The sequence below is a fragment of the Chiloscyllium plagiosum genome, unplaced genomic scaffold, assembly GCF_037043375.1.
Source record: "Chiloscyllium plagiosum isolate Xiang-an unplaced genomic scaffold, Cpla_swu_hap1 HiC_scaffold_6, whole genome shotgun sequence".
Lineage (NCBI taxonomy): Eukaryota > Metazoa > Chordata > Chondrichthyes > Orectolobiformes > Hemiscylliidae > Chiloscyllium > Chiloscyllium plagiosum.
The window spans coordinates 75,685,285-75,705,867 of NW_028270144.1; the positions used below are offsets into that span (position 1 = coordinate 75,685,285).

The following is a 20,583-nucleotide window of genomic DNA, read 5'->3' on the forward strand; positions in this document are numbered from 1 at the left end:
ACTAAATTTTAAAGCAAGTTAATAAATAAACACTGTGAAGATAGATGGTCAAAAAGTTGATAAGTGTCAAAAAACGTGGCACTGGAAAAGCACAGCAGGTAAGGCAGCGAGGAGCAGGAGAGTCGACGGTTTGGGCATAAGCCCTTCATTGGGAATGAAAGTTAATAAGCTAAGCTATTTGATGTTGTTTCCCTGTCCATCTACAAAAATGAGCATTTCATTCATCTGCCTCAGTAATCACAGAATCCCTACAGTGTGGAAACAGGCTATTTGGCCCATCGAGTCCACGCTGATCTTCTGAAGACTATCCCACCCAGACCGATGCCCCTTATTCACCCCTGTAACCCTGCATTTCCTATGGATAACCCACCTACCTTGAATATCCCTGGTCACTAGGGACAATTTAGCATGGCCAATTCACCTTACCGGCACAACTTTGGACTTTGAGGGGAAAATCGAAGCACCTGGAGGAAACCTACACTTGCATGGACAGAATATGCAAACTCCACACAGACAGTTGCCTGATGCTGGACTCTAATCCAGGTCCCTGTTGCTGAGAGGCAGCAGTGTTAATCACTGATCCACCATACCACTCAATCAGTAAGCACCATACAGCCACTTGTTCTTTCAGGCTTTTCTGTTTAAATCTTTCTCTGTTCAAATCTTTCTCTGTTCACACTGGCAGGAATTGCAAATATAAAGTGCAAGGTCAAGCTTTGCAGAGGTCCTGAAAATTCCAATTTTATGTGAAAGGGCCTTAAGTGAAGCATAGAGTCTCAGAGGAATTAACATGAAAACTGAAGTTACATTCATAAGGCATTCCTTAACAGAAAAAAAATTATACCTGCACCTCCCAAGTTGAAAAACACTATTTTAAGTTACTTCATTCCTACATTGGTAAAAAACTTGAAACAAAACTTAAAAATACCTATATAAAAGTAAACTATTTTATTTACAATACCTCCTACTGTCAACACAAACTGCAGAGCTAGGGGAGTTGCTACCTGCGATCTGAATCAAGGGCCCCTTGCACCAGATCACTTGCTGGGTTCCTCACTTGCCCTTGGCTGTATTGTGACTGCTGCCTTGGGGAGCTTTTTTGGTTGTCTGTAGCATTCCTCTTTGCTGGCTGCCGTAGAGTCTGCTAGGGCCACTGCTTGTTGGTGTCTCTCCATTTTGCTCACTGCTGTGGGGCAGAGGGCATTACTAAGCACAGTCCTGTCCGGAATCCAGGGATCAGGGAGGATGCCAAATTCAGTCCTGCCAGTGTCCTGCAGGATGAGAGGGGCTTCAGAGCTTGGTCAGCACACCATTCTTCAGGCCTGAAGAGGGTGTAGCTGCCACCCTGCAAGCTAGAGCAAGGGGGAAAATGTTGCTGTGTCTTGTGTCCAGACATGTCTGGCTCCCTCTGATCCAAGGAGAAAGTGAGGTCTGCAGATGCTGGAGATCAGAGCTGGAAATGTGTTGCTGGAAAAGCGCAGCAGGTCAGGCAGCATCCAGGGAACAGGAGAATCGACGTTTCGGGCATAAGCCCTTCTTCAGGAATGGGGAAAGTTTGTCCAGCAGGCTAAGATAAAAGGTAGGGAGGAGGGACTTGGGGGAGGGGCGTCGGAAATGTGATAGGTGGAAAGAGGTCAAGGTGAGGATGATAGGTCAGACTGGGGTGGGGGCGGAGAGGTCGGGAAGAAGATCTCAGGTTAGGAAGGCGGTGCTGAATTTGATGGATTTGACTGAGACAGGGTGGGGGGAGGGGAAATGAGGAAACTGGTGAAATCCGAGTTCATTCCTTGTGGTTGGAGGGTTCCTAGCCGGAAGATGAGGCGTTCTTCCTCCAACCGTCGTTTTGTTGTGGTCTGACGATGGAGGAGTCCAAAGACCTGCATATCCTTGGTGGAGTGGGAGGGGGAATTGAAATGTTGAGCTACAGGGTGGTTGGGTTGGTTGGTCCGGGTGTCCCAGAGGTGTTCTCTGAAACGCTCCGCAAGTAGCCGGCCTGTCTCCCCAATATAGAGGAGGCCACATCGGGTGTGGATCTGACGAGGGAGTCACGGAGGGAGTGGTCTTTACGGAATGCTGATAGGGGAGGGGAGGGAAATATATCCTTGGTGGTGGGGTCCGTTTGGAGGTAGCGGAAATGACGGCGGATGATGCGCTGTACATGGAGATTGGTGGGGTGGTAGGTGAGGACCAGTGGGGTTCTGTCCTGGTGGCGGTTGGAGGGGCGGGGTTCAAGGGCGGAGGAGCGGGAAGTGGAAGAGATGCGGTGGAGGGCATCATCGACCACGTCGGGGGGGAAAATTGCAGTTCTTGAAGAAGGAGGCCATCTGGCTTGTGCGTTTTTGGAACTGATCCTCCTGGGAGCAGATGCGGCGGAGTCGAAGGAATTGGGAGAATGGGATGGCGTTTTTACAGGGGGCAGGATGGGAGGAGGTGTACTCCAGGTAGCTGTGGGAGTTGGTCGGTTTGTAGTAGACCTGTAGCTCAACATTTCAATTCCCCCTCCCCCTCCACCAAGGATATGCAGGTCTTTGGACTCCTCCATCGTCAGACCACAACAAAAAGACGGTTGGAGGAAGAACGCCTCATCTTCCGGCTAGGAACCCTCCAACCACAAGGAATGAACTCGGATTTCACCAGTTTCCTCATTTCCCCTCCCCCCACCCTGTCTCAGTCAAATCCATCAAATTCAGCACCGCCTTCCTAACCTGAGATCTTCTTCCCGACCTCTCCGCCCCCACCCCAGTCTGACCTATCATCCTCACCTTGACCTCTTTCCACCTATCACATTTCCGACGCCCCTCCCCCAAGTCCCTCCTCCCTACCTTTTATCTTAGCCTGCTGGACAAACTTTCCCCATTCCTGAAGAAGGGCTTATGCCCGAAACGTCGATTCTCCTGTTCCCTGGATGTTGCCTGACCTGCTGCGCTTTTCCAGCAACACATTTCCAGCTCCCTCTGATCCAAGTAGGTTCTGTGGGCAATGGGGGTAAATACTGTCACATGGGTCATGGCTCCAGCAGATGGTCTTTGGCCTGGTAGCTGCAGGGGTCCCTTCTGCTGATCTCCAGCAGTGATATGGCACCAAGAGGGGAGAGGTTGTACCAAAATGATGGCAATTGGATGAGATACAGTGATGTACTATTGTAAACAGTATCATAATGATACTTACAACACAACGAGATTTCTAGTCCGAATAACACATTTAGCAAAACTGCACAACTTTAATGGCAGAGAATCAGCAAATAGATTAAGTGAGTTGATGGAAAAGTAGCTGCTACAGTACAAATCAGGGAAATGTGAGGTTTTTAAACTGTTTAAAATATTTTTCTTCTACTGGTTTAAAGTGTGGCATATTATATTTCATTGGGATAGAGCCCCTTTAAGAGATTGTCACGTGACCACTAATGAGTTGCGCTGGTTTGTGGGCTTCTTCAGAGTTGCTTCCTGCTTTAACAGAGTGCACATCTACAGAATAAAACCACCCTGCTGGGCTGCAGTAAGTGACAAGTTTGTGTGTTCTTTAGCTCTGACTAGAGCCAAATAATTATCCAGTACCAAATAGTGACAAAGTATTAAATGATGGTGTTCAGATTTATTTGGATGTCCTTGTACTTAAGGATAGGAGGTTAACATGTAGATACAGCAAGCAATTGGGAATGTACATTGGTACATTGTCCTTTAGTGAAACAGTGAAGAAAACTTACTGCAGTTGTAGAGAGCTTTATTGAAACTACCCCTAGAGTGCAATTGAGGTTCTGTATCTGAGAGAGGATACGTTTGCCTTGGAATAAAGATTTACTAGTCAATGTTCTGGCACTCCTCACCTAATGCTTCAGAAGTTTAAGTAGTTTGTGCAAAGTTCAGGAACACATGGATGGAATGAGTTGCTTCTATCCCAAGAGTACTTAAAAATAAATGCCTACTTAAGGAGTTTTCCCAATGACACTCATGTTCTGAGAATCCAATGATAATTTTGAACAAAAACTACATCACAATAATTTGGTTAAAACATGTCAGAGCAATTTAACAGTAATTTTTTCCCCCAATATCTGTCTAATTGAATTATCATATTAACAGAAGACTAGCAAACAGAAGCATTACTTTCTCCATTGGCATTCCCACAATAGCTACTGAAATGTTGAAGGCATATGTAATCTGAGCAATTATTAGCAGGTCTCTCACTATTGATTGTAGCCTATTATGCTCTTGCCTCAGCATTATTCCACAGCTGACTGAGACTTGGCCTCAGCTGTGGGGATGAGTTTGCTTTACATAGAAAACAGAATTGGGTTGAAGCTAACCATGTGCACAGTTTTTGTCTTGATCTAGCCCAGTATCCTGGGCCATCAGTGCTGTGAAATTGACATCAGCACCATGTTGGGAAATCAGAGAAAAGAGAGGGAGTGGGGAAAGTTGCCAATGACACTTACCCGCCAGGTCTGATGGTGCCTCAGTCCTGCTCCCCCAGTGCTGCACGTGAGTTGGCACCTATGCCCACAGTATCAAATTTAACTTCCCTTGTCTGGAAGGTGCAGGTGACAGAGGGCTGAAAAAGAGGTGGCCACCTAAACAGCAAGTGGGAGAAAGGTGTGTTTATTTTTGAGTGGGCAGAACTTTCAGCAAACTGGATTATTCAACATGTTATTGTGGCAGTGCAGCAAAATGGCTTTTTGTTCTGAAGGGACTTTTTAAATTGGAAAATAAATTCTAGGATTCCTTTGTTCAAAGGATTGGCCAAATAGTACTCATTTAAGTAAAATGAAAGTTTTCAGTAGATCATTCTAAGTACTCTAAATCTTGCAAGAGACCTGTTAGAATTATATCCTGAAAGGTTCTGATTTCCCCAAAAGGATTTATTACTAATGCTCAAACATTAATCATGCATGTCTATTCCTCTTAATTACACAGCATCAATAAACTGCTCATATTGTTAGGAGTGGTCAGTAATTTAATTTTGACAGGAATGTTAAACCAAGTTACTAACCATCAAGCAAAAAAAAAAGTTCAGATCTAATCTGAACTCAAAAAATCAAGAGGAAACCTAATACCTTTTATACATCTTTATACTATGGAAAATAACAGATACCTGGAAAAGAACTATAATAAGTCATTCAGATAACACTCTAAAGTGCAAGTGCAAAGTTCAATGCATTTTTAAAATACTTTTAAATGTGCAGGATAAAAAATATTGACAACTTGTACTCACTGTTAGGCTTTCTCCCTGGAGAGCCTGCAGAATAAAGTTACTCACTACTCTGCCATCATTCATATGCATTCGAGGACCAAATGTATTGAATATTCTTGCAACTCGAACTTCTACTCCTTCCTGTAGTAAACAGACATAGAAGATTATGTCCTTTGCTCTTATGTCCTGAATAATACATTGATTTTAAAAGTATAATGTATGGATTGAGCAAAATTCATTAAATCCACGTCAGCTATCAACTAATTTAGCAATGATTTCATAAGTTGGACCCCAACTAACACAGCTGCTAATTGCAGAAATAACATACAAAATAGCATGAATTGCCAGAGGACATATCTGTAAAAGTCATGAAGGAGCTGAAGGACACTGTACAACAATAACTAGAAAGACTATAGTTAGTGTGAAATAATTAGACAATTAATCTGAAGTATTCTGAAGATTAATACTCCAATCTTCAAAGACCAATGTTAATAGCAAGGACAAACTACCAATCGGAATATTAGTAAAATTATTCAAATTTACTGCACAATCAGTAATCATATTCATGATTTCTGAAGCAAGAGAGTTTGACAATTCTGTTTGACCAAAAGATGGCTTTTATACAGAAAAAGGCAATGAGTTCTCTCTAGTAGACAAGGAGCAAGACTTCAATGCTTAAAACTTCATAGCAGCTCATTCACATCAAGCATAAAAAAAAACTTTATATTACTGAATAAAGAATTTTGTCTAAGTTTTTTGTCTTGCAATCATCGAAAGATTCGCAAGAACAATATTAAAAGGAAATATCTTATATGTATGAGAAGCGTGAGATGATTGGTTGACAAGCATACTCTGAGTATAGATACTGCCATAGAGAATACACTAGTTAAATGACGACAAATCGTTAACAGCCAAGTTTATTTTGATTAGTCAAGGCATTGCCATGACAAATGAACTGGTGAGTGGTAGTTCCATTATAGCAAGTTGATGTGGTTCTGTTCGCCAAGATGGAAGTTTTTGTTGCAAACGTTTCGTCCCCTGGCTAGGCGACATCATCAGTGCTTGGGAGCCTCCTGCGAAGCGCTTCTTTAATGTTTCCTCCGGTGTTTATAGTGGTCTGTCCCTGCCGCTTCCGGTTGTCAGTTTCAGCTGTCTGCTGTAGTGGTTGGTATATTGGGTCCAGGTCGATGTGTTTGTGGATGAATGCCATGCCTCTAGGAATTCCCTGGCTGTTCTCTGTCTGGCTTGCCCTATGATAGTAGTGTTGTCCCAGTCGAATTCATGTTGCTTGTTGTCTGCGTGTGTGGCTACTAAGGATAGCTGGTCGTGTCGTTTCGTGGCTAGTTGATGTTCATATATGCGGATTGTTAGCTGTCTTCCTGTTTGCATCCTGTTCATGGCAAGCACTGTTTGTGCTTCTACTGCACAACAGCAGTATCAAACAGTTTGCTTGATCTGTTGCTAATAGTGTTGAGATGCCTTACTTTTCCAGGGTAATCAGAGAGAGACAAAGACTGGAAGTGGCAGCTTTAAGCGCCTTCATGAGTTGCACAATATACTGCTAAAAATGATCTGATCAGGGTAGCCAATACTGCACAGGATGGATTTGAGTGTACCCTCTCAAGTTTCCACATTGAGAAAATGGCTCAGGCCCTACTTGTAAAGCTGTCAGTTGAAACTTTATTGCTGGAACAGCACAGCAGGTCAGGCAGCATCCAGGGAACAGGAGATTCGACGTTTCGGGCACAGGCCCTTCTTCAGGAATGAGCAGAGTGTGTTCAGCAGGAGAAGATAAAAGGTAGGGAGGAGGGACTTGGAGGAGGGGCGTTGGAAATGTGATAGGTGGAAAGAGGTCAAGGTGAGGGTGATAGGTCGGAGTAGGATGGAGGCGGAGAGGTCAAGAAGAAGACTGCAGGTCAGGAAGGCGGTGCCGGGCTGGAGGGATTCGGCTGAGACAAGGTGGGGGGAGGGGGGATGAAGAAACTGGTGAAGTCCAAGTTCATCCCCTGTGGTTGGAGGGTTCCCAGTCGGAAGATAAGACGCTCCTCCTCCGACCGTCGCGTTGTTGTGGTTTGGCGGTGGATGAGTCCAATGACCTGCATATCCGCGGTGGAGTGGGAGGGGGAGTTGAAATGCTGTGCTACAGGGTGGTTGGGTTGGTTCGTCCGGGTGGCCCAGAGGTGCTCTCTGAATCGCTCCGCAAGTAGGCGGCCTGTCTCCCCAATATAGAGGAGGCCACACCGGCTGCAGCGGATGCAGTAGATGATGTGGGTGGAGGTGCAGGTGAATCTGTGGCGGATATGGAAGTTTCCTTTGGGGCCTTGGAGAGAAGTGAGGGGGGAGGTGTGGGCGCAAGTGTTGCACCTCCTGCGGTTGCAAGGGAATGTGCCGGGAGTGGAGGTTGGGTCGGTGGGGGGTGTGGATCTGACAAGGGAGTCGCGGAGGGAGTGGTCTCTACGGAAAGCTGATAGGGGAGGGGAGGGAAATATATCCTTGGTGCTGGGGTCTGTTTGGAGGTGGCGGAAGTGACGGCGGATGATGCGCTGTACATGGAGATTGGTGGGGTGGTAGGTGAGGACCAGTGGGGTTCTGTCCTGGTGGCGGTTGGAGGGGCGGGGCTCAAGGGCGGAGGAGCGGGAAGTGGAGGAGATGCGGTGGAGGGCACCGTCGACCACGTCGGGGGGGAAATTGCGGTCCTTGAAGGAGGAGGCCATCTGTGTTGTACGTATTTTGAACTGGTCCTCCTGGGAGCAGATGCGGCGGAGACGAAGGAATTGGGAGAATGGGATGGCGTTTTTACAGGGGGCAGGATGGGAGGAGGTGTAGTCCAGGTAGCTGTGGGAGTCGGTTGGTTTGTAGCAGATGTCCGTGTTGATTCGGTCGCCTGAGATAGAAACAGAAAGGTCTAGGAAGGGGAGGGAGGAGTCCGAGACTGTCAGGTGAATTTGAGGTCGGGGTGGAAGGTGTTAGTGTAGTGGATGAACTGTTCAACCTCCTTGTGGGAGCACGAGGTAGCGCCGATACAGTCATCAATGTAGCAAAGGAAAAGATGGGGGGTGGGGCCAGTGTAGTTGCGGAAGATGGATTGTTCCACATACCCTACGAAGAGGCGGCCAATGCATTGCCGCTCCCTTTATATTTTTTCTCAAAGCACTCCGCTTCTTCCTTTCCCGCCATACCACCCAGTACCCTTCCACCGACACCCTCCTTCGACTGATCGAACTGGTCCTCACCCTGAACAACTTTTCTTTCCAATCCTCCCACTTTCTCCAAACAAAAGGAGTAGCCATGGGCACCCGCATGGGCCCCAGCTATGCCTGCCTCTTCGTAGGGTATGTGGAACAATCCATCTTCCGCAACTACACTGGCTCCACTCCCCATCTTTTCCTTCGCTACATTGATGACTGTATCGGCGCTACCTCGTGCTCCCACGAGGAGGTTGAACAGTTCATCCACTACACTAACACCTTCCACCCCGACCTCAAATTCACCTGGACAGTCTCGGACTCCTCCCTCCCCTTCCTAGACCTTTCTGTTTCTATCTCAGGCGACCGAATCAACACGGACATCTGCTACAAACCAACCGACTCCCACAGCTACCTGGACTACACCTCCTCCCATCCTGCACCTCCACCCACATCATCTACTGCATCCGCTGCAGCCGGTGTGGCCTCTTCTATATTGGGGAGACAGGCCGCCTACTTGCGGAGCGATTCAGAGAGCACCTCTGGGCCACCCGGACGAACCAACCCAACCACCCTGTAGCACAGCATTTCAACTCCCCCTCCCACTCCACCGCGGATATGCAGGTCATTGGACTCATCCACCGCCAAACCACAACAACGCGACGGTCGGAGGAGGAGCGTCTTATCTTCCGACTGGGAACCCTCCAACCACAGGGGATGAACTTGGACTTCACCAGTTTCTTCATCCCCCCTCCCCCCACCTTGTCTCAGCCGAATCCCTCCAGCCCGGCACCGCCTTCCTGACCTGCAGTCTTCTTCTTGACCTCTCCGCCTCCATCCTACTCCGACCTATCACCCTCACCTTGACCTCTTTCCACCTATCACATTTCCAACACCCCTCCTCCAAGTCCCTCCTCCCTACCTTTTATCTTCTCCTGCTGAACACTCTCTGCTCATTCCTGAAGAAGGGCCTGTGCCCGAAACGTCGAATCTCCTGTTCCCTGGATGCTGCCTGACCTGCTGTGCTGTTCCAGCAATAAAGTTTCAACTTTGATCTCCAGCATCTGCAGACCTCACTTTCTCCTTATAAAGCTGTCAATAAGGCTAATCTTGTATCATGAACTACTGTTGGAATCCTACAAGTATGTTGTTCATGAATACATGCCTGTAACAGATAGTAGTATTATAACCATCTGGGAGATTTCTCAATGAGCACAGCAAGAAAGGGAGCGATTTTGCCTGCTTCTTTTTAATAGTGACATTTTTATAAAGTTCTAAAGTGAAGGTGAACCTATCTTCAAGAATACTTTTCAAAAGCTGTATTGTACAGCATTACACAACAAATTACAAAAATGTTTGTAGATGCTTTCCATGATTAATGTTTAGTCATTTATACTTAAACTTCTGTAAAAATGCAATTAAAAGTGTTACAGTTAAAATAACACAGCTTTCTACATAGTGTAGAGAAGTCAAAGAATGAATACCTGGCACATGTTTATATTAAGTAAGGCTAAATTCTTGCATTATATGAAAGAATGATGCTCAAGTTCTCAAAACGATGCATGCTTATTTATTTAAAATATTATTGTTGTTAAAACATACTGTCCAGAGGTGAAAATTTTGAAGAATATGTTTTAACCCAGTTTGTTAGCTAAATGTACAGTTGAAGTATGACTAACCTGCTTCATGTAGGCATAACACATAGTTTCAGCTACTCTTTTACCCTCATCGTAGCAGGCTCTCGGACCAATAGGATTAACATGGCCCCAGTAATCTTCACGTTGTGGGTGAACCTCTGGATCTTTAGCAATATTTAAAAAGTAACAATTAAAAATAGTACAATAAATAACTATAAAACCCTATAACTGTTGAAACCTCTGTTTAGCAAGCAGCTATCCACTCGGTCCAAGGTCTTGTGAATGATACTAACAGTATCAAGAAAGTGCAAGATGCTATCCTGTTTGGCAATAGGGACAATGGTAACTTTACATCTGACTTACAGCACAGGCATGTACCCAAGTAATGAAGCTATTCACAACACTCAAATAAATTAACTTGATATAATTCAACCAGAATGCAAAATCAGTCAGCATGGTCATGCACAAAGCATTGCATTTATTATATTTATCCTGCTCCTTTCACACACGGGCACTTTGTGGTTCATTAACTTAACAGACTATACTGTCACATCAAATCACATAGTGGAAAGACATTTGTTACAAGAATGCTAGCATTATTTTCTCTGGTAATCACTAAATTTCCCTTTATATTGTATTCTAAATGAATCTGCAATATCCCGAACACGACCTCACAATCCAATTTCATTCAAACTACATGCAGGGGACATCAGCAGAAATAGAATAACAAAGAAGAATTCGGTTTAAACTTTGAGAATGGAAGATTAGAAGAAGCAAGGAAAGAAATTAAAATGAGCAAAATACTGACCGGAATGACAAAAGCCAATCATTAGCCATAGTTAGAACAAAGATAATGCCAGGTGCTGCATAGCCATCTTTGATTCAGTAGAAATTAAAAAGTATCTCTGCCCAGAACATCAGTGATATCCATCAGTAATCTTGCCATTACCTTATTTGGTTAGGATTAGCATCTAAAGGATGTCTAGTATAGAAAGAAGGATACACCCCCCGACTTATAGCCATTAAAGTCAAGCATCAGGGAGGAACCTAATTTAGGGCAAATCTGTATCATTTCCACTATGCTGCCAGAGTTCACTTTTTATTTGGGCAGACGTCTGACGAATGGATTGCAGAGGAGGCCAAATAATAAATAGCAGTGAATATATTCCTTGCTGAATCACTTAATCTGGAATGAGTATGATTCATTTTTACTGCTCTGTTCAGAAACAACCTTTCTCCTGCCATTTGCATGGTGACTCTACTGAGTCATCGAGATGTACAGCATTGAAACAGACCCTTCGGTCCAACCCATCCATGCCGACCAGATATCTCCAACCAATCTAGTCCCGCCTGCCAGCACCTGGCCCATATCCCTCCAAACCCTTTCTGTTCATATACCCATCCAAATGCCATTTAAATGTTGCAATTGCACCAGCCTCCACCACTTCCTCTGGCAACTCATTCCACACAGTACCATCCTCTGAAAACATTGCCCTTTACGTCTCTTTTATATTTTTCCCCTCTCACCGTAAACCTATGCCCTCTAGTTCTGGACTTCCTGACCCCAGGGAAAAAAAAACTTGGTATACTTATCCTATCCATGCCCCTCAATTTTGTAAATCTCTATAAGGTCACCCCTCAACCTCCAACACCCCACCCTGTTCAGCCTCTCCCTATAACTCAGATCCTCCAATCCTGGCAACATCCTTGTAAATCTTTTCTGAACCCTTTCAAGTTTCACAACACCTTCCCGTTAGGAAGTAGACCAGAATTGCATGCAATATTCCAACAGTGGCCTAACCAATGTCCTGTACAGTCTTGGAGGAAGGTATAGGTGGCCTAATTAGCACGTTTGCGAATGACACTAAGATTGGTGGAGCAGCAGATAGTGAAGCGGACTGTCAGAGAATGAAGCAGAATATAGATAGATTGGAGAGTTGGGCACAGAAATGGCAGATGGACTTCATTCCAGGTAAATGCAAGGTGATGTGTTTGGAAAATCCAATTAAGAGTGAACTACACATTAAACGGAAAATTGAGTAGAGAGAGATCTGGATATTCAGGTACATTGTTCCCTGAAGGTGGCAACGCATGTCAATGGAGTGGTCAAGAGTGCACTTGGCATGCTTTCCTTCATCGGATGGGATATTGGTAAAGCTGTGTAATATTAAGCATTTGGAAAAATTTTGGGAGGGGTTGTACAACAGGTCAAGCTCAGTTTTGCTCAAGTACCAGAATCTTTATTTCAATTAGCCATTAATTAGACCCATTGTAATCCTTGAGGCACATGGCTCAATTTGATGCAAATTATAGCCAATTTGTTTTTTTCTTGGCAGCCAAGTTATTTCACAGGTAGACATCATAGGTCTAAAAGATACCTTGATTTTTTTGGCAACATGGAGTGGCAAAAAATAAATACTTGAAAAATTCTCAGACAGCTGGCATCTACCATCACATATGAATTATAAGTTGATTGCTCTGTGAATGAAAGATGACTGCAAGACTTCACACATCCAACAATGATTTCCTGCTCACTTGAAAATTTAAACATCCTGATAAATGCGTAATGTATTGACAGAAAGCATTTGAAAAAGTGAAATCATTTAACCTAGCAAACAAAGCTTCAGATTTTTGCAACAATGCATAGCTTGACTACTCAGACAAATCGGTTACATAGAAGTTCAAGGCAACATTTATTTTCACAGCCATTGAAAAAGTAGTGCCAGATCAACTGAAGTTTGTTGGACTGCAGAAGATAAAAAACATTTGCGAATGCATCCTCGACAGAGGAGAGGGACAACCTCAGTTACGCCATGACAACTCCATCTGCATATTGTTTTACAACACCACCTTCTCATGTAGTCCCCATATGAGAACAGAAATTCTGAAGGGAATGCCCATCATGACTGCAAGAACTATACTCCACATAACAGCAAGGATGGTGACAAAACAAAGGGTTAAGTAAACGCTAGAAAATTTAAATAGAAAAAAAAAAGAACCAATGAAAGGCGACAAAAGACTAAAAACAAGGAAATCAACAACTTGCCTAAAAAGATGAAATTACATGAATGAGGTTGAATCAGAATTAAGAGATGTCAGTGACAGCAGCAGTGTCTACTGGGGAAACAATATCCACAATTCTGATTATTAGTAGGTACAAGACCCATCAAAGAGATAGTCTACCTGTGACATTTACTCATTCTGAACTTTAACATGCAATAATGGGAAATGATCTTGTATGTAAAATAGTTCTTTTGACAATTTTCTTTTCAGTTTCCTTTGCCTTCTTAATCTAATTTTTTGACGTAATCTCAAATGACTACAGTAGTCCTAGAATTTCTAAAGGTTCTGCAGGATATATTTGAGCATTCATAATATTTTTGACAAAAATAATAAACCTAAGATCAGAAGACCAAAATCATAGCACTGTTTTAGACAAAAGTATGTCTCACAAAACTGATTCGTAAGGAGGCTGATGCCAACAGCATTAAAGGTGAATGTAGAGGAGATGGACATGTTAATTTCAACATATCCTAAATTGGAACGCTCCAATCAATTATCTATCTTAATTCAGGTTAGGAAAAGGTAGATGTTACAAAGGAAATCTCCATTAACAGATTTCCACTGATCAATAATTATAATGCACAAAGCAAGGTAAAATGAAGGAACTGAGAGGCACTGACAAGGGTACAGGTATCTTGATTTCTTTAGGATTAGTGTACAAACTCAAAATAATTGAACTTTTCTCTTGTGGTATTCCGATAATACTGAACATCACCCATGATTCATTCAGTGAGGACAACATTACTTGGTGAAGAAAAGCTACACATTTTACATAACCATAGCAATCTATACCTTTTAATGAAGGCAGGTAGTAAAAGAGCAAATATAAGCTTGCACCTTACCTCCATAAACCTCAGAAGTTGAGGCTAATAGGAGACGTGCCCCAACACGTTTTGCTAATCCTGAAATAAAAAGAAAATAATTCTTGATTTTACATATATACGGTGAGATATTATGATCTTTCATACAAGTTTCATTTTAAATGTAAATTTGTAAGTCCATTCAGAAGGAGTGACATAACATTGTCAATTGGATAGGTATATCAAGGAGTTGCCAAGGACATTATGGGCTAAACGATCCATTTCTAAACAGTCACTTAGTAGTACAGAAGTTAAGTTGTTGGAAATAAAGACATGCTGTCAAAGATTTGTGTCTTGCAGTCTTCAGGCAGCCCTGGGTTGCTCAGATCTTCTTCCTGCCAGAGTGTATAATGCTCAGATTTGGACAAGTTGAGTGAGTGGGCAAATGCCTGACAGGTGAAGTATAATGTAAATAAAGGAGAGGTTATCTACTTTGGAAGCAGATTATCTGAATGGAGCTGGATTTGGAAAGGGGAGGTGCAATGAGACCTAGGTCTCCTTGTATACTGTCGCTGAAAGTAAGCATGCAGGTGCAGCAGGCACTGGAGGCAGTAAGTGATATGTTGGCCTTCATAGCAAGAGGATTAGAGTATGGGAGAAGGGATTAGATTAGATTAGATTCCCTACACAGTGTGGAAACAGGCCCTTCGGCCCAACAAGTCAACACATACCCTCCAAAAAGTAACACAGACCCATTTCCCTCCGATTAATGCACCTAACACTATGGACAATTTAGCATGGCCAATTCACATCTTTGGACTGTGAGAGGAAACCGGAGCCATGGGGAGAATGTGCAAACTCCACACAGACAGTTGCCCAAGGCTGGAATTGAACCCAGGTCCCTGGTGCTGTAAGGCACCAGTGCTAACCACTATGCCACCATGCCGCCCCTGTTCATTGCAATTGCTCGCAGTCTTGGTGAGACTGCATCTGGAGTACTGTGTGCAGTTTTGGTCTCCTTATCTGAGGGAGGATGTTCTGGCTATGGTGGGAGTGATACAACAGCTTACCAGACTGATTCCTGGAAAGGCAGGACTGATACATGAAGAGAAACTAGATGGTTAGGACTCCACAAACTAGTATTGTCTAATAGGATTAGACAGGGATGGCGGGGGGAGGGGGGGGGGATGTTACTGATGACCAGAGAGTTCAGAACAAGGTATCACAGTATAAGGATGGCTCGTAGTGCAGTGGTACTATCTCTGCCCTGAGCCAGAAACTTAGGTTCAAGACCCACCTGCTCCAGAGGAGTGTCATAACATTTCTGAACAGGTTGATTTAAAGTAAAAACTACAGAGTAAATCATTTAGGACTGAGATAAAGAGAATTTTTTTTCACTCAGAGTGGTGAGCTTTGCCCCAGAAAGTGGTTAAGGCCAAAACACTGGATGTTTTCAAGGAGTTCAATATCATTCTTAGACTAAAGGAATCAAATAGTACGGGTAGAAAGCAGTAATAGAGTACAGAGTTGGATGATCAGCCAAGATTGAGTGGCAAAAACAAGCTCAAATGGCTGAATTGCCTACTCCTGCACCTAATTTCTATGACTCAGTAGCAAAAGACAAATGGATATTGAAGTATGTAGCCAACTACATGCTTCAGCACCCAACTGGGGACAATTTAGAGGGTCCACTGGTGAGATTACACGACCCAGCTCCTTGTAGAGGCCAGATAAGTGGAGGCAGCCTCACGCTGGTAGGCCTGGGAGTTTTTGCAGCCAACAACTCTGTGGCCTAAAGACAGGGACATGAGCAGGAATACTTGAACAATAAAAATAATGGAAAAAACCAAATGCCATACCTAACATGTTTAATGTCCCAATAGTATTTGTCTTCAGCGTCTTGATTGGGTTATACATATAATTTGGAGGAGATGCTGGTGACGCCAGGTGATAAATCTGATCCACTGTTTTCAAACAAAACACAAAATGATTTATTACATATCAAACTCTTAAGTGATTGCTAATGCTACAGATAATTATAAATAATCTACTCTCTTGTTGCATTTGATTGTGATATTTCTGTAATCATAACCCCAATCTCTGAACTGCTTGGTTAATTTACCAACTGAAAATCAAGGGCAAACACGATAGCACAAAAGCTGAAGATATCAAATAATGCTTTATAAATGAAATTAACCATTTCTTAAATACACAGGAAGCTTATTGTAACATTCTCATTTAACCAAATACATTCAATGTGGTGTAAAAATCTAAAGCTTTCAAGAATCAACACCACATTTTAGAGTTCTCTTGATTTATTTGATAATTTAGGGTCACAAATACTTGGTAATACCATAAAGATTATTCTACCTAACTGCCTTGTAGGTGGTTTTACAGAAATAAATACTTTATGTACTTAGCTCCTCCATCACAAAGCACTTTACCCCAATTATTTTGGGGCTATGACGACAACTATACCATCAGAAAAACTAATACTGTACTAGCAAATATCCTAGCAAACGGACAATAAGAAAACTTTCCTTTGATGGAACCTTGAGTGAGGAATGATAACTCGGGCACGTGAAGATTTCCTTCTCTTCATATAATACAAACCAGTGGAGCAGGGAGATGAGTGTATCAAGTTAAAGTCTTGTCATAAGAATGACCAGCTCTGCTGGTGGGAATGGGTGCAGGAGGCTAGGAACAACTTCATTCATTCATTTACCAGAAATAACAATCACTAATATGGAAAGAGAAAATGCTGAAGAAATCTAATAGAGCTGGAAGCATCAGTGGAAAGAGAAACAATATTAACGCTTTGAATGGGACATGACTATTCTTTCAAGTCTTATTGGACCAGGTTGGCCAATGGAGCTTAATTCAGATAAATGCGAGGTGCTGCATTTTGGGAAAGCAAATCCTAGCAGGACTTATACACTTAATGGTAAGGTCCTAGGGAGTATTGCTGAACAAAGAGACCTTGGATTGCAGCTTCATAGCTCGTTGAAAGTGGAGTCGCAGGTAGATAGGATAGTGAAGGCGGCGTTTGGTATGCTTTCTTTTATTGGTCAGTATTAAGTACAGGAGTTGGGAGGTCATGTTGCGGCTGTACAGGACATTGGTTAGGCCACTGTTGGAATATTGCATGCAGTTCTGATCTCCTTCCTATCGGAAAGATGTTGTGAAACTTGAAAAGGTTCAGGAAAGATTTACAAGGATGTTGCCAGGGTTAAAGGATCTTAGCTACAGGGAGAGGCTGAACAGGCTGGGGTTGTTTTCCCTGGAGCGTCAGAGGCTGAGGGGTGACCTTATAGAGGTTTACAAAATTATGAGGGGCATGGATAGGATAAATAGGCAAAGTCTTTTCCCTGGGGTTGGGGAGTCCAGAACTAGAGGGCATAGGTATAGGGTGAGAGGGGATAGATATAAAAGAGACCTAAGAGGCAACATTTTCACAGAGGATGATACGTGTATGGAATGAGCTATCAAAGGAAGTGGTGGAGGCTGGTACAATTGCAAGATTTAAGAGGCATTTAGATGAGTATATGAATAGGAAGGGTTTGGAGGGATATGGGCTGGGTGCTGACAGGTGGGACTAGATTGCGTTGGGGATACCTGGTTGGCATGGACGGGTTGGACCGAAGGGTCTGATTCCATGCTGTACATCTCTATGACATAGGATATACAAAGTTTTCAATGGATTCAAGATATGTTGTGAAAGCGACAAAAGGGAATTAATAATCCTCCAGTTTATAATATGGAAGAGGAAAAAAAAAGCAAGGAAATTATGCTAAACCTTTATAAACCACAAAGTTCAGCTAAAATTATGGCTATTTCTAGGCACTACACTTTGGGAAGGATGTCAAGGCTCTTGAGAGGACTTCAGTCACAAATAAACTGGAAAACTTTGGTTGTTTTTCTTGCTGCACAGAAGGTGAAGCAGATAGAGGCACTCAAATTCATGAAGTGTTTTATTAGATTAGATTACTTACAGTGTGGAAACAGGCCCTTCGGCCCAACAAGTCCACACCGACCCTCCAAAGAGCAACCCACGCAGACCCATTCCCCTACATTTACCCCTTCACCTAACACGACGGGCAATTTAGCATGGCCAATTCACCTAACCTGCACATTTTTTTTGGGACTGTGGGAGGAATACGGAGCACCTGGAGGAAACCCATGCAGACACGGGGAGAATGTGCAAACTCCACAAAGACAGTTGCCCGAGGCGGGAACTGAACCTGGGTCTCTGGCGCTGTGAGGCAGCAGTGCTAACCACTGTGCCACCATGCCACCCACATAAAGTAAACAAAAATGTCTCCTGTAAGTAAGCCAGAGTTCTGCTAGTATTAATTTTACAGTGTCACAAATTTGCAAGTTCAAATCCTAGTCCTCAAGCACAAACATGTGGCCCCTACAAACAAGACACATTAAAGGAATACTATAGTGTCAGACACACTGATTTTCAGTTAAGACACCAAACCGAGACCTCTTTATCCTCTTAGACTAGCAGAAAATAACCCGTGTCAGTACTTTAAGGACATGTAAGAGAGTTACCCCCCCCAATGTCCTGACCAATACCTGCCTTGACATCCAATCATCTCGGCAGCCATTTTGTGTACAAATCCCATAAATATGAAAAGATAACAAGTTAACTATTACTTACCTTCAATATATAATGGTTCGACAACATCATGATTGATTAATTCAAAGTTTTCATGTCCAATCCAATGTTCCACATTCCTTTTCCGGCCTGTGAAAAAGTTGTCAACGACCGTTACTTCATGACCATCCATCATAAGCTTATCAGCAAGGTGAGAACCTACAAATCCAGCTCCTCCAGTTATCTGCAAACAGGAAACAGAACTAATGTGCAAATCACATCAATTCAATTTAGCCTCTCAATACCCTGCCTCCATTACATAAAAAGATACAGGGTAGATTGATACAAATATATGCAGCATGTTCAAAGAGGAAGAGACAGTGAAAGGAAACCAATAAAAATACAGGCTCATTTCTAGGTGGGTTCATGAGCAACTGTTGGCCCTAGTGAGAAGACCATTAGACATAGGAGCAGAATTAGGCCATTCAGCTGGTCAAGTCTGTTTCTTAATCCCATTCTCCTGCTTTCTCCCTGTAACCCCTGATCCCCTTACTCCTCAAAAACTAACTAACTAACTGCAACTGATCTCCATCCTGTTGTATCATTTGACAACCATTCACATTATTCACAACTCCACCGATTTTTCTATCATCTGCAAAGTTACTAACCCACCCATCTGGGTTTTCATCCAGGATTCCCTGTGGAACACCACTAGCCATTGACCTCCAGCCTGAAAAACACCCTTCCACAACTACCTTCTGTCTTCTACGGGCAAGCTAATTCTGAATTCATGCACACAGGTCACTGTGGATCCCTTGCATCTTAAATCTTCTGCATGAGCCTACCAGGAGAGACCTTGTTGAAAGCCCTACTAAAATCCATGTAGACAGCTCCACTGTTCTACCCTCATCAATTACCTTTGTCACGTCCTTGAAAACTTCAATCAAGTTAGTAAGACATGACCTGCCCTGCACAAAGCCATGCTGATTGCCCCAAATTAGGCCATGTTTTTCTAAATCCTATCCCTAAGGATTTATCCAATAGCTTCTCAACCACCGATGTGAGACTCACTGGTCTGTAGTTTCCTGGATTGTCTCCTTTTTCAAGTCATTTGCAACCCTCTGACTTCAGTAATTCCTGAAAGATCACCAGCAATGCTTCCATAATCACCTCAGCTACCTCCTTCAGAACCTTAGGGTATAGTCCAATCGCTCCAAGTGATTTAGCCACCTACAGATCTTTCAGCTTCCCAAGCACCATCTCTTCACCAATACATTCATCTCTGCCACCTGACACTCTTGAAATTTGGGAATGCTACAGGTATTTTGCATTATGAAGGCAGATGCAAAATACCTATTCAGTTCCCCCATCATTCCTTTGTTCCCCATTACTACTTTGCCAGCCTCATTTGCCAGTGGTCCAACCTTAGACTCTTGCTTCTCTCACCTATTATATATCTAAATAATTCTTGTAATCGCTTATATTAATAGCTAGCTTAACCTCATTTCATCATCTTATTGACTTTTTTGGAAAGTTATCCTCTGCTGGATTCCGAATCCACTGGCTTCCCACTAATCTTTACCACAATGTATGTTTTTTTCTTTTGCGTTTATGCTGCTCCTGATTTCTCGTTAGCTATGGTTGCCTCGTCCTTCCCTCAGTATATTTCTTCTTCCTTGGTATAAATTTATGCTGCCCATCAATAATTTACCCCCAGAAACTCCTGTCATTGCTGCTCCATCATCTTCCCTGCTAGGCTTCTGTTCCAATTAACTCTGGCCAAGTCCTCCCTCAAATTTGCAGCTGCCTTTACTCAATTGTGATGCTGTTACATCTGATTCAAGCTTCTCCCTCTCAAACTGCAGGGTGAATTCTATCATGTGTTGGTCCCTGCACCTAGGGGTTCCTTCACCTTGAGCTCCCTAATCAAGTCTGCCTCATTATGCAACTCCAGAATTGTCTGCTCCTGAGAGGATCTACCACAAATTACTCCAAAGACATTCCATTAATTCCTTTACTTGGGATCTGCTACCAACCTGATTTTCCCTGTCCATCAGCGTGTCAATGTTCCTCACGATTATTGTAACAGTGCCATTAGCTTAGATAGTAAA

General features: G+C 43.2%; 1 protein-coding gene across 2 annotated transcripts in view; it reads right to left on the reverse strand.

Moving 5' to 3' along the window:
- uxs1 (UDP-glucuronate decarboxylase 1) overlaps positions 1–20,583 on the reverse strand; it is a 75,471-nt gene that overhangs the window by 17,124 nt on the left and 37,764 nt on the right. For both annotated transcript variants that reach the window (XM_043691759.2, XM_043691758.2), the window contains exons 6-10: positions 18,536–18,716; positions 15,729–15,833; positions 13,912–13,971; positions 10,049–10,170; positions 5,206–5,325 (exon numbers count right to left, since the gene is read on the reverse strand). In XM_043691759.2, the coding sequence (XP_043547694.2) occupies positions 5,206–5,325; positions 10,049–10,170; positions 13,912–13,971; positions 15,729–15,833; positions 18,536–18,716 (588 nt within the window). The remainder of the gene's footprint in view (positions 1–5,205; positions 5,326–10,048; positions 10,171–13,911; positions 13,972–15,728; positions 15,834–18,535; positions 18,717–20,583) is intronic.